Here is a 13,921-nt window from a genome sequence, read left to right on the forward strand (position 1 = left end):
ACTCTTAGACAAAACAAAATTCTAACAATTCCACTTTCTACCCCCAGCAATTGCAAATGTGTCTCCTTTCACACTCACACTAGGTACCCAAAGATCTGTCACTGCCATCTAATCGGCAGTAGAACCATTTTCCTAGCCTGCTGCACCTTACTAACACTGGTGGGAATCTGGTAAAAAAAAAAAATAAATAAATCCACCCTTCACCTAAACAAGAGTTAGCAACAACCACAGTAACACTTAGGCAGCCAATGTTTAGATCCTACTTCCTGGAATTCACCTCTCCTATACTCCTCACTAACATGTAATACAGAACAGTTTAACAATTTAACCAACATATTTCTGTCAATTCCCATGGACTTCCCCAAATTCTGTCAACCAACCTTTCTTTCTTCCACAAAGTCATGTGTCCGTCAATATGCCATCTTTGTTGCCAAAACTATTGAGAACTGTTGGGGATCTAAAATTCAACTTTTTTGCAACTAGATAACTTAACTGCAAAGTACATTGGAAAAACACGCTGACTCCCTCCACTAAGTCCAAGAAAATGAACTTTTTATAATTCACAGAAATAACCAGTAGGCTGAGTATCAGAATTTTCCTCTGCTGGTTTTCCAATCCCATTTCCACAGGGCAATGCAAAGTAGGCCAAGTGGCACAGGCAAATGCAGTAGACTGCATTACAGAAAGGCAGACCTTTCAGAGCGGAAAGTATGCATTCCTACCCTTCACTTCAAAGGGAGACATTAGCTCTGTCATGGAAGGCAGCTCATTAAACGTACATCATTGAAAAGACAGATAGGAACAAAGGCAGTCAGAAGCTCCACACACAAGATACACAGCAACTGGGGAAAACTGTATCACTATATATCAACACAGGATCACAGCACGGATCACATGTTAAGTTTCATATATTGTCAGTCACATGTAAAGTAAACAAACAGTAGTTAATGCTAATATTCATCTTCTATTACACTCAAAATAAGACTGCTCAACTGTGTCACCCTCTCAATTTAATTAAATGCTGAAGGATACACTTAAAATTTACTTCAGAAAACAGGTCCAACTACTAGATACCATAGAGGGAAAAGATTTTGAGAAGCTGGGAGGGTATAAGAAAAATTTCCCTCCCATTAATACTCCTTTATTACATAGTTCGGTCCCTCAAGAACCTAGGGAACCAAGGTGAACTGCAAAGAAAAAAAGTGACTCAAGCCTGACTCTAAAGCCATTAAGGTGTATATATCCTGGACTCTCTTTCTGCTTTCTTTATCACAACTTGACATCACATTCTTCCTATTCAATTTGTCCCCATAACCACAAATACTGTAAAGACAGGTGCAATTACCCCATGTTAATGCTGCCAGACTTCAGGGCCCAGCACGATAACCTAGTGGCTAAAGTCCTCACTTTGCATGCACCAGGATCCCACACAGGTGTCAGTTCCTACTCCAACTGCTCCACTTCCCATCCAACTCCCTGCTTGTGGCCTGGGAAAGCAGTCGAGGACAGCCCAAAGCCTTGGGACCCTGCACCTGACTGGAAGACCCGGAAGACTCCTGGCTTCAGATTGGCTCAGTTTCAAGCATTGCAGCCACTTGGGGAGTAAATGAGCAGATGGAAGATATTTCTCATCCGTCTCTTCTCTCTGTAAATCTGACTTTCCAATAAAAAGAAATAAATCGTATTTAAAAGAACTGTCAGACCTCCATTTGAAATCATCTCAAACTCATTTTAAAGTCAATGACTAGTGATTTAACATAGCAAACAATTTTGATTTGAAATTAAAACTTGTCTTACAGTTTGAAAGCGAAACCATAATCAGAAAGATTGACACAGCAAATCATTCAAACTTTACAAAGTTTCAGTCCAAAGTCCTCTTATTTGCAAAATAACCTTACTGAGCTCTTCCATATAAAATAAACAACTTGCAGGGAATATGTTTTATACATTTCTGTAAGTGGATTGTTTTAAAGTTGAAGCCATCAATTCAATAGTCAAATTTTTATTCTCTCAATTACGAAGTTTATTATTCCAAATCACATCAACAAACTGCAGACATAAAACTACATAAAAAGTTACGATTTTACTCTATCTATAGCATAAAAATATATACTTAAAAAAAAAAAAAAGCAAGGTCTTGGGGGAGTGATGGTTCAGTGGCTGAATCCTTGCCTTGCACACACCAGGATCTCATATGGATGCCAGTTCATGTCCCAGATGCTCCATTTCCCATCCAGCTCCCTGCTTGTGGCCTGGGAAAGCAGTCCAGGACGGCCCAAAGCTTTGGGACCCTGCACCCATGTGGGAGACCCAGAAGAAGCTCTTGGTTCCTGGCTTAGGATCGGCTCAGTTCCAGCCATTGCAGCCACTTGGAGAGTGAATCAGCAGATGGAAAATCTTCCTCTTTGTCTCTCCTTTCTGTTTATCTGACTTTCCAATAAAAAAATAAATAAATAAATCTTTTTAAGAAAATGTCCAGGCAATTGTTATCCCATAAGAGCTGATAGTGGGGAAGGGGGGAGATATAAACTGATCATTTGTAATCTAACCTATTACTCAAGAGAAACATGCACAAGATACACAAAAATGAAGTTAACTGCGTATAGGGGTATGGATATGATAAGCCAAAATTAAGTGATGAGTTCTGAAATATGAACAGAAGCTTTCCAAAAGGACACAGAAAGTAATGAAGAGCCCACAAGACCCATGTAACAGTCCAAGCATCAAGTATACATAGAAATACTCCATTTACCTAAGTCACAGAAATAAATGAAACAGTACTTAAGACCACAAAATTAAACACTCTCAGGAGTGGATGGAACTTCAAAAGCCACTTAGGTAAGTGTAGTGTGGCTCAGTACATCAGCATAACCTGGCAATCTGGTGAAAGTACAAATTTGCAGAACCTATTCTGGATCCACTGATTCAGAAACTCTGGGGTAAGGGTCCAGCAACCTACAGTTTAACAAGGCCTACAAGTTATTCTGACACAAGCTAAAATTTGACAGCTATTTATTTGGATGAAAGTTTTTCAGCACTAGCGACATTTTGGCCAGATAATACTTCCTCATGGGGCATATCCTAGCACTATGCGATGTTTAACATCAGCCCCGGTCTCTACCATAAATACCAGTTACAGCCTGGGCTGTAACAATCAAAAATGTCCTAATGTCCCCTGAGGGAACTGTCCTCAGCTGAAAATCACTGATCTAAACCAGAAGTCAGCAAACTTTCCTCGCAGGGGCAAGGTAAATATTTCAGGCTTTGCAAGGCATATAGTCAACTATCAAACTCCACTACTGACAGAAAAAGTGGTCAGAAACAACATATAAGCACATGCATGACTGTGTTCCAATAAGGCTTTATTTATAAAAACAGGTGGCACTTTAGCCCCCAGGCTGTTGCTGGCCCCTAATCTGGATCTGAATTATAACTAAATATCCTCAGCTGCAGTCAAGTGATTGTCCTGATTCTTGCCTGAGTCTTCACTCCATAGATTGAAGAACCACAGTCACACAGAGTATACATGACTTATTCAGAGACCAAAGCAAGGCAAAGCGAAACACAACAGCTCTAGCTAGTCTCAATCTAGCTATGTGCAATGTTCTAAACGCCCATTCTGGAAGTAGGTAAGAATAACTGTAGGGGCTAGAACAGTGGCTCAACAGGCTAAACGTCAACCTGCAAGTGCCAGTGTCCCATATGGGTGCCAGTTTTAGTTCCAGTTGCTCCACTTCTGATCCAGCTCCCTGCTTGTGGCCTGGGAAAACAGTAAAGGGATGGCCCAAGTCTTTGGGCCCTGCACCAGCATGGGAGACCCAGAGCAGCTCTGGTTCCTGGCTTCAGATCAGCTCAGCTCCAGCTACTGTGGCCATTTGAGGAATGAACCAGCAGATGAATATCTCTCTCTCCTTCTCTGAATCTTCTTTGCTCTGTAAATCTGCCTTCCCACTAAAAATAGATACATCTTTAAAAGAAATCAGAATCAATAACTTAAAGGTCTAGACAGTGAATATTTTAGAATTATAGGCCATAAAAGCTCTCTCAACTACCTACCACCCCTGACATGGCAGCAAGAAAGCAGCCAGAGTACAGGTAAGCAAACGGATGTAACTGCATTCCAACAATCTTTATTTACAAACACAGACAGCTGAACTGCAAGACATACTTTGTAGACCTCTGGTCTCCAAGGTTCATAAAACCATCCCGGCAAACAATAGGCAACAACCACGCTCATACAGACTCGGATCATTCCATGACTTTTGTCTACCTGTGAACTCAGAAACACAACACTAAATAAGTCTGAAGAGATACTCCGCTAGCTTTCCCTTCCCTCCCTCCTCCTTTCTGAATGTCTACTACATACCAAGCACTGTATGTATTTTGGATGTAAGTTTCCTCACTTGGAGTAATTTCTGAATGATATGTCTTGTTTTTCTTAAAAAGTTCAAGGGATCTGACAAATGAGGTAGAAAATGTACATTCCTAGCCATACCTGGCTAAAATCTATGCTTTACTCAACCCATGATCTTGAAATGAGTCACTTCATTGTGAATTATGAGTTACAATTTCCACAAAATGAAAAATGATAAGCTTTGTTCTCTTAAACAAATTCAAATGTTAAAATTGTAAAAAATAAAAACAGCCAAAACTTTTTGAACACTTAAATTTTATTTATTTTTATCTGAAAGGCAGATTTTAGAGAGAAAAAGAGACAAAAGAGAAAGATCTTCCATCTACTGGTTCACTCCCAAAATGGCCACAGCTTCCAGAACTGAGCTGATCTTGAAGCCAAGAGCCTCCTCTGAGTCTCCTACATGAGTACAGGCACCCAAGGCTTAGGCCATCCTCCACAGCTTTCCCAGGCCATAAGCAGAGAACTGGATTGGTGGGGGGCAGCCAGAACATGAACCAACTCCTATATGGGATACTACCATTGACAGGTGAAAAATTAGCCAAATGAACCATTGTGCCAGCCCTGAACATTTCATATGTTAGACAAGTTCTCATCACTTTATACAAGTTACTTCATTTTTCTTTGGGGGAAATTGAGGCATAGGGATCTGAAGTAACTGACCTAGAACCACAACAGTGTGAACGACAGATTTGAAACTGAACCCCACATCCTTAACCACTGACCAATAAACATTATTCTACAGGCTAAAGCCTTGTTTTCCCAACACTCTACAATTCACACACTAAAACACATAATCTGTCCCAGAGGAGAATGGAAAGAAAGGATCAATAACAAGACCACTGAAAGCCATGGTATTCAATCTCCTGCCCAAATTAATCTCCCTGGAATGCATTATAATGCTTCATGGATCTCTAGTTTGTTTCCTAATGCACAACAACATCCCAAAAGACACATATCCATTAAGATCAATACCACTTCTGCCCACGCAGTATGGCATCTCCTCTCTTGTGGAAGATACCCCTTTGTGTCCAACTAAAAATGAACTGAAAACTCATACCTTCATTTGGAAGTAGTTAAGTACTATAAAGGGGCAGAAACTATGTAAGAGGAATGTCATGAAACAGCCCATGCTTCAAAGAGGAGCTAACACGCCAGTAAAACCTTACAAGTTCCATAGTGACAGTCCTATAAGAGAAAATATATGAAAACAACTTAGGCAGCAGAAATACTTGCTGGATAGATCAAGAGTGAAGAACCAGGCACAGCTGTGTGGTACAAGAAACACAACAACCAAAAGTAAAATCAAAACCAACTTAGAGAAGTAAAAAAAAGTCTCAATCTATGACCACTAGAACTAAGTTCCAAAAGGAAACTTTTCAACAAGGTAGATGGGTTTTATCTTTGGGAAAGGCTGAAACAAATTATCACTACTGCTGAAAACTGTTCATTTTTTTCTTTCACTTGAGTAGAGCTATGATCTGCCTCTATATTATCTGCAACAAAAAACATAAATACATAAGATCAACAGGTTAGACTAACTTAACAGGAAATATCCCAAATAAAACCAGTGTTACCAAAGTTTATCTTAGAACAACAATTGTGTAGCAGGTTGAGCTACCTTGGGAAACCAGCATTCTATATCAGTGTAGCTACACACTTCCAATGCAGCTTTCTACTAAAGCATCCTGCGGGCAGCAGATGATGGCCCACGTGCTTGGGGTCCTAGAATCAGACAGAATTCACAGGCCTTGCTTCAGCCTGGCCTACCCTCAACTGCTTTATTTGGGGAATGAACAACAGATGGAAGATCTCTCCACTTTTCAAATGAACAATCTTTTAAAAACACTATCTTAAAGAAAAAACAAGTTGGTCACACTAATCAAAAGGTTAAGGGGAAGTAAATTCACTTTTTTTCTTTTGGTTCATCAGGATCCAAATTAAAAGGGAATTAACAGTACTCGTTATTTGATAGCAACTGCAATTGCTTTGATAACTTTTCACACATCTAAGCAAGGCAAAAAGGGTCTCAAAAGTTTGATCAGGGCCCGGAGGCGTGGCCTCACGGCTAAAGTCCTCGCCTTGAAAGCCCTGGGATCCCATATGGGCGCTGGTTCTAATCCCGGTAGCTCCACTTCCCATCCAGCTCCCTGCCTGTGGCCTGGGAAAGCAGTCGAGGACGGCCCAAAGACTTGGGACACTGCACCCGTGTGGGAGACCTGGAAGAGGCTCCTGGTTGCCGGTTGCGGATCAGCGCAGCACCGGCCGTTGCAGTCACTTGGGGAGTGAATCATCAGATGGAAGATCTTCCTCTCTGTCTCTCCTCCTCTCTGTATATCTGACTTTGTAATAAACAATAAATAAATCTTTTTAAAAAAATGATCAAATGATGTAATGATGTTTTGCTCTATCCCTCAGTCTGAAAGAGAGAGAAAGAAGCAGGGAGGGAGGGAGGAAGGGAAGGAGGAAGGGAGAGAGAGAGAGAGACAGAGAGAGAGAGAGAGAAAGGAAGGAAAGGAAAGGAAAGGAAAGGAAAGGAAAGGAAAGGAAAGGAAAGGAAAGGAAAGGAAAGGAAAGGAAAGGAAAGGAAAGGAAAGGAAAGGAAAGGAAAGGAAAGGAAAGGAAAGGAAAGGAAAGGAAAGGAAAGGGGAAGGAAGGAAGGAAGGAAGGAAGGAATGAAGGAAAGAAGGAAGGGCGGGCAGGCGGGCACAATTACTCAAAGAACAGATTTGGAACTCTGATGTGAATGTATTTGTCTTTTGGAAAAACATAAAACAGGCAGGGAGAAAGCTTCATAATTCATCCATGTCACCTTGTCTTATAAAATAGGACAAACCTTTACATTCCCTTCTGGCTATTACTAGAGAAAACTCTAGATGTTCTACTCTACTTATTCCTTTACCAATAACATTCTATTCTACCACTATGCGTATTTAAAACAGAAAATTCATAGAATATTCGAAATTCACTTACTCTGAAATGAAATTTAAAATGACTAATTAAATAGGATGATGAATTTCTCTCCACTCATTATAGAAATGGTGTGGCAACTCCTCAGAAAATTAAAATTAGCAAACAATCCAACAATTTTATTTCTGGGTGTATACCTGAATTAGCATAAGAATTTAGATATTGGCACACCATTATTCAAAGCAGCCTTAATCACAATAGTTCAAACTTGGAAACAGTCTAAGTGTCCATCAAAGATGAATGGATAAACAAAATGGGGTAATACATACAATGGGGTATTATTTAGCCTTAAAAATAAATAAAATTCTTTTTTTTAAAGATTTATTTATTTTATTACAAAGTCAGATATACAGAGAGGAGAGACAGAAAGGAAGATCCTCCGTCCGATGTTTCACTCCCCAAGTGACTGCAACGGCCAGTGCTGCGCTGATCTGAAACCAGAAACCAGGAACCTCTTCCTCCAGGTCTCCCACATGGGTGCAGGGTCCCAAGGCTTTGGATCGTCCTCCACTGCTTTCCCAGGCCACAAGCAGGGAGCTGGATGGGAAGTGGAGCTGCCGGGATTAGAACCGGCGCCCATATGGGATCTCAGGGCGTTCAAGGCGAGGACCTTAGCCACTAGGCCATGCCGCCGGGCCCAAGAAATAAAATTCTAATATCTACCACAACATAGATGCTTTTGAAACATTATGCCAAGTAAAAAAAAAAAAATCACAAATGATACATTGTACAATTCCACTTACCTAAAGAATCCAGAATAGGTAAACTCATAGACAGAAAGTAGAATGCAGTTCCCAGGACTGGAAGGAGTTGAGGTACTAGGAGCCACTATTTAGAGTTTGTTTTATAAGATAAAAAGAATTCTGAAAATGGGTGACAGTGGATGTTTGCATAGTAAAGAGTTTCCAAGTGCCTGTGCCCCTGCAACCACATGGGAGAACCAGAAGAAGCTCCTGGCTTCAGACCAGATCAGCTCTGGCCATTGCACCATTTGGGGAGTGAGCCAGCAGATACAAGACATCTTTTTCTGCATAACTCTGCCTTTCAAATAAATTAATTTAAAAGTAAGAGAATCATTAAGGAGCTAGGAGTTGGCACATGGTAAAGATGCCATTTGGAGTGCCCATGTTCAAGTACTGGCTCCACTTCTCATCCAGCTTCCTCCTAATGTGCAGCCCACAAGACAGAAGGTGACAGCTCAAGCACTCACTTCCCTGCTCCTCGTGTGGGAGGCCCAGACCAAGTTCCAGGCTCCTAGCACAGCGACATGGCACAGCGACATAGCATTCAGGGCATTAGCCAGTAGATGGAGGAGAAATCTCAGTCTGCCTCCCTTCTGTTTACCAAAAATAAAATGAAAAGGAAAATGAATATAAACTTAAAATAGTTAATATAAAAGTTACAACATTTCTATCACGATTCATTTTAAAAAAAAAAAACTAGGAGAGGTTTTTTGAGGGGGTGAAGGTTCAACCTGGATTATATTTGCTTTGTAATAAGTTCACTCATCTATGAAGTTCCCAACCTAACCCATTAAATCTGAACTACAATCTTTGATCTATTATTTACTACTACTTCTCCAATGACTTTAACAGAAGCCCCTTTTATCCCCCTTAAGATTTTTTTTTATTAACATTTCAAAGTCAGAGGGAGATAAGGAGACACAGAGAGCTCTTCTATCCAACGGTTCATTCCCCAGATGACCACTGAAACAGGGCTAGACCAAGCCAAAGCCAGGAGCTTCAACAGGGTCTACTCCATAGGACTTCGGACACCTTCTGCTGCTTTTCCCAGACCATTAGCAGGGAGCTGGATTGGAAGTGGAGCAACCAGCACACAAACCTTCACCCACATGGCATGCCAGCAATGCAGGCTGTGGCTTTAACTAACTATGCTACTACAATGCCAGCCCCCAGCAATTCTTCTTCTAATGAGTTGAAATTTCCAAAAAGAAACAAAAATCCTTCTCAAATATTTTTTATGTTTAGACACTATATTAACTGAAACCAATTATCCAGCAATGATAAAAATCTTCCACTTATTTTTAAATCTAACCAAATCTTAATATAATGTCCTTTTTACACAGACAGCACTGAGCTGAGCTTTGAAAATGCAACTGATTTTCACAATTATATTAGACAAAACATAATTTTACTATTCACTTTTTGGGTGAGGAAACTGATATGCCCAGTTATAGAAGAAATTGGCAACATTTTAGTTTCAATATGTCAAATTTTTAGTTGTAATTTTTAAGCAAATTGCCTGGCATTGTTATTAAGTGGACAAAGGCTTACTTCTAAAAGTTAATCCTATTAAAAATATTAAGAAATAGGAAGAAAAATTCATTTTAAACTTAGAAGAGTAACCTAATAGGGTATCATCATTTATAACAGAAGTACAGGTTCTTTTTTCTTTAAAAGCTATTTTATCTATTCTCAAGGAAGAATCACAGAGTGAAACAAAAACAGATCTTTCCTCTGTTGGTTCACTCCCCAAACCAAACAGCCGGATCTGAGCCAGGCAAAGCCAGGAGCCAAGAACTCCACCTGAGTCTTCCACATGAACAGCAGGAGCCCAAGCACTTCACCATCTCCCACTGTTTTCCCCAGGCACATCAGCAGGGAGCTGCACCAGAAGTGCTGTAGCCAAGACACAAACCAGCGTCCTTGTAGCATGCCAGTGTCACAGACAGCAGCTTTACCCACTGCACTGCAATTCCAGCCCCAGAATCAGATTCTTAAACACACAAAAGGTTAATGTGTGTAACATGTATATAGTTTTATAAATAATCCATCAATGCTTTCTTACCTATTTGACAATATAAAATTAACACTCAACTTTGGCAAACAACTGTTCACTAAGGATGCCATTCGTTTTTTCCCAAATATGAATAACTGTAAGCTGTACTGCTACTGTTCCAAAAGGAAAAGCCTATCAAGAGTTGCTATGATCAAAACACTCATGCTGGGGGAGAGGTCTTTGGTTCAGCTGTCATTTCGATACATCTCCTATTGGAACACCTGAGTGTGAGTCCTGGCTGTTTTTATAATCCAGCTGCCTTGGGAGGTAACAGGTGATAGCTCAAGTATTTGAGTCCCTGCCATTCATCTGGGAGACTCTAACCGCCTTCCTCATTCCTGGCTGTGTGTGGCCTGGTCTGACTCTGGTTGTTGGGGACATTGAGGAAGTGAATCAGCAAATGGAGTTGTCTCTTCTTGTTTTGTCTCTCTCTGCCTTTCAAATAAATCAGTAAAAATGATTATAAAAATAATAATCTTTGCTTCCAAACAAAATCCCTGTTACGTGTCAGAAAACTACTTTGCCAATATGTAGAAGAATCCTAGAGGTGCTGTCTTGTAGCTATAACTAATACAAATACTAAGAGAGGAAGCAGCTACAAGATATTAGAATTTTAAAATTTGGTGACATCAAAATAAAGTTATAATCATCTTAAATTTTTCACTGAGTTAAATACACTTTTTGTTGTGATCCAAAGCCTTAACCAAAGTCAGAACATACTTTAGAACAAGACAAAATATAGTCTTAATTCAGAATAAATAAAAGATTGAACTGGAAAATGAAAGAAAAAAATTTAGGAAAACAAAAATCTGAGACCAATCCTAAACCTACAAAACAAAATTTTGTGATCGCTTTAAACTCTGCTGAGTTCAGAAGTTACGGTATGAACAGTAAACCCTAAAAACAGTCATCAGGACACTAAGTTGTAAAAATAAGGAACTTTTCAAAGATGCTCATAGGATGTGGCAACAAAAATCCTCAGTAAGAAAGACCCACTGAGCAACAATGGCATCAAGGAGGACAGGAATCCTGACAGGAGCTTCCAAGTTACTGCCGGAATGGTTAAAACTGTCTCACTAAAACATTTCCTCTGCCCAATGCCAAAATGCAAAGGTGGTGTTCATGGGGTATTAGTTCTAACTTCAAGCCTTTTATATAGTTCTTCTTTCAGAAGGCTTTCCTAAAACACTTAGATGCCAAGTATTCAGTAACGCAATACCCTTTACTTACTCTTTAAGTTATTCCTCAAGACAAGACTCGAAGCAAGCAGTTCAAGTGTGTAGGGAGGGGACTCCACAAACATGAACTGACAGTTTGTTAAGCTTGCGTATAATCAGCAGAGACACTTGGGAACATACCATCCACCTGCATTTTCCCTAACTTCTTCTTAGCCTCCCAAGATCCCAATAACACACTGGGAGTCGCCAATGTGTACTCTTCCTTGAAAAGGGTCACCATGTCCTGCCTACCCTCATCAGTCCTCAACATTGTTTTTTCACTCTTGTACAACAATACACCACACCCATAACACCACACGCTCCACACAATATCCTCACCGTCCACTCCATCCATCACACTCTCCTCCCGAAACAACAAGCCGAAAACACCCCATATTTAATGGCTACATGCTTAATAGCCCCCAAAGTCTACATCGTCCCCATACAATACATAAACCACTCCACAGATCTAGCAATTCAAAAACCCTAACACCCCGGCACTTCAAAAAAAATCCCATTCAACCTGTAGTCAACACATTTCACACACCACACAGCCTGTGAATTATATACTTCCCTATGGCTCACGTACACACACCCGAAGCCACAGGCGTATAAAAGCCTCACCCACACCACCACAGCGTTCCAACAAACGCCGCAAAGAGGCCTCCGTCCTGGCAGGTGGGAGGTGAGAGAAGAGAGGGAGATACTTCACCTGAAAATCTGCCAGGATCATCTCCCGGTCCATGTTGGACGCCATGGCGGCCGCCGAGTTCCGCCGCTTCTGGAGCGAGGCGCGCACCTGGGAGGGAGACGGCGCCTCCTGCGGCCGCCGCCGCCGCCGCCTCCGGGCACGGAGGGGCTGGCGGGCGAGCCGGCGGGCGGGCCGGCGGGCCGGCGGGCGGGGCAGCGCGGGAGGCGCTAGGGACTCATGCGCTCGGTAACCTTCAGGCGCCCCGGCCGCCCGCCCGCGCCCCGCACGGTGTGCGCCGCAGCCGCCCCGACTGGGAGCTGGGTGTGGAGGCGAGACTGAACTGACTGTCGCCGGCCAGGATGAACACAGGTTGCGACAGGGCGCACCCGGCTCCTTTCAACCGCGGCGAGATCGGCGGGGGCGGGGAAACCGAGATCCAGCGGGCGGGCGGACGACACGGCCGACACGGCCGCCTCCGCCTCCTCCGCTTCCTCCCCGGCCGCCGCCTCCGCCCCTGGTTGGCTAGCACCAGGGCTGTCGCACATTTTGCCTGTCATCGAGGTCGCAAAGCGCCGCTTTGCGGCTGTCACGTGACTGCCCTTCTGTCAAGCGCTGGGGAGCGCGACGAGTGTTCGCGGATCGCTGGCGGAACCATCCTAGAACAGCGGGAGCGGGACGTCCCGCAACAGGTTACTCCGGTTTAGATTGAAGGGAAAAAAAAAAAATAGAACTCCGAGTACCGCCTCCCATGGCTGAAGCGAGAATCGCGTCTGCGACTCACATGGTTACTCGTGTACACAAACAGCCAGCTCAGACATTCCCATGACTGAACAAAAAGCATTTCAGAAATATTTTTCTAACAGTTCCCCCAAAGTACAACTTCATGCACCCGTCTCCTGTGCTCCCTCCCAGAGTGCAAATGCACGTACTCAACAGCGTCTTGGTGACGCAGAGGCAATTAGGCTCTTATGGCATGCCTGTTGAGATGTACAAGCAGGGAAGGTGCGAATCTCCACCCCAAGAAGGTGAGGGTTTGTTTTGTTTTTTTTTTTTTTTTAACTGTTGGTTTGTTCCTTTGAAAGGCAAAGAGACAGGCAAAATCTTCCATCTGCTGCCTTAGTCCTCAAAAAGCCAGAAAACCCAGATCTGGACCAGGCCAAATCCAGGATCCAGGAAATCTGTCCTAGTTCTCCCAGGCGGGTAACATGTGCTCTAGCACCTGTGTCATCTTCCACTTCCCATCCAGCTCCCTGCTTGTGGCCTGGGAAGCAAGTCGAGGACGGCCCAAAGCCTTGGGACCCTGTACCGCATGGGAGACCTGGAAGAAGTTCCTGGCTCCTTGCTTCAGATCTCAGTTCCGGCCGTTGTGGCTACTTGGGGAACAAACCAGTGGATGGACTATCTTTCTCTCTGTATCTCTACTCTCTGTAAATCTGACTTTCCAATAAAAAAATAAATATTAAGAAGAAATTAAATATTGATAATTATTGGAACTGGTGCTATGATTCAATAGACTTCTCTTCCATCTGCAAGTGCCAGCATTCCACATGGGCACTGGTTCAAGTCCTGACTGCTCCACTTCTAATGCAGTTTCCTGCTTGTGGCCTGGGAGATCAGCAGAGGATGGCCCAAAGTCTTGGGACCTTGAAACCACATGGGGACCCAGAAAAAACTCCTGGCTTCTGATCAGCCCAATCAGGCCACTGGGGCCATTTGGAGAGTGAATCAGCAGATAGAAGATTTCTCTCACTGTCTTTCCTTCTCTCTTGTAAAATCTGGCATTCCAGGGCCCGGCATGGTGGCCTAGCAGCTAAAGTCCTCACCTTGAAC

General features: G+C 42.5%; 1 protein-coding gene across 1 annotated transcript in view; it reads right to left on the reverse strand.

Moving 5' to 3' along the window:
* Positions 1-12,603, reverse strand: part of FAF1 (Fas associated factor 1) — a 387,381-nt gene extending 374,778 nt beyond the window's left edge. The window contains exon 1 of the mRNA XM_004588662.3: positions 12,113-12,603. Coding sequence (XP_004588719.2) covers positions 12,113-12,157 — 45 coding nt within the window. The 5' untranslated portion in view covers positions 12,158-12,603. The remainder of the gene's footprint in view (positions 1-12,112) is intronic.
* Between the last annotated feature and the right edge of the window lie 1,318 nt (positions 12,604-13,921).

The sequence above is a fragment of the Ochotona princeps genome, chromosome 2 (assembly GCF_030435755.1).
Source record: "Ochotona princeps isolate mOchPri1 chromosome 2, mOchPri1.hap1, whole genome shotgun sequence".
NCBI lineage: Eukaryota > Metazoa > Chordata > Mammalia > Lagomorpha > Ochotonidae > Ochotona > Ochotona princeps.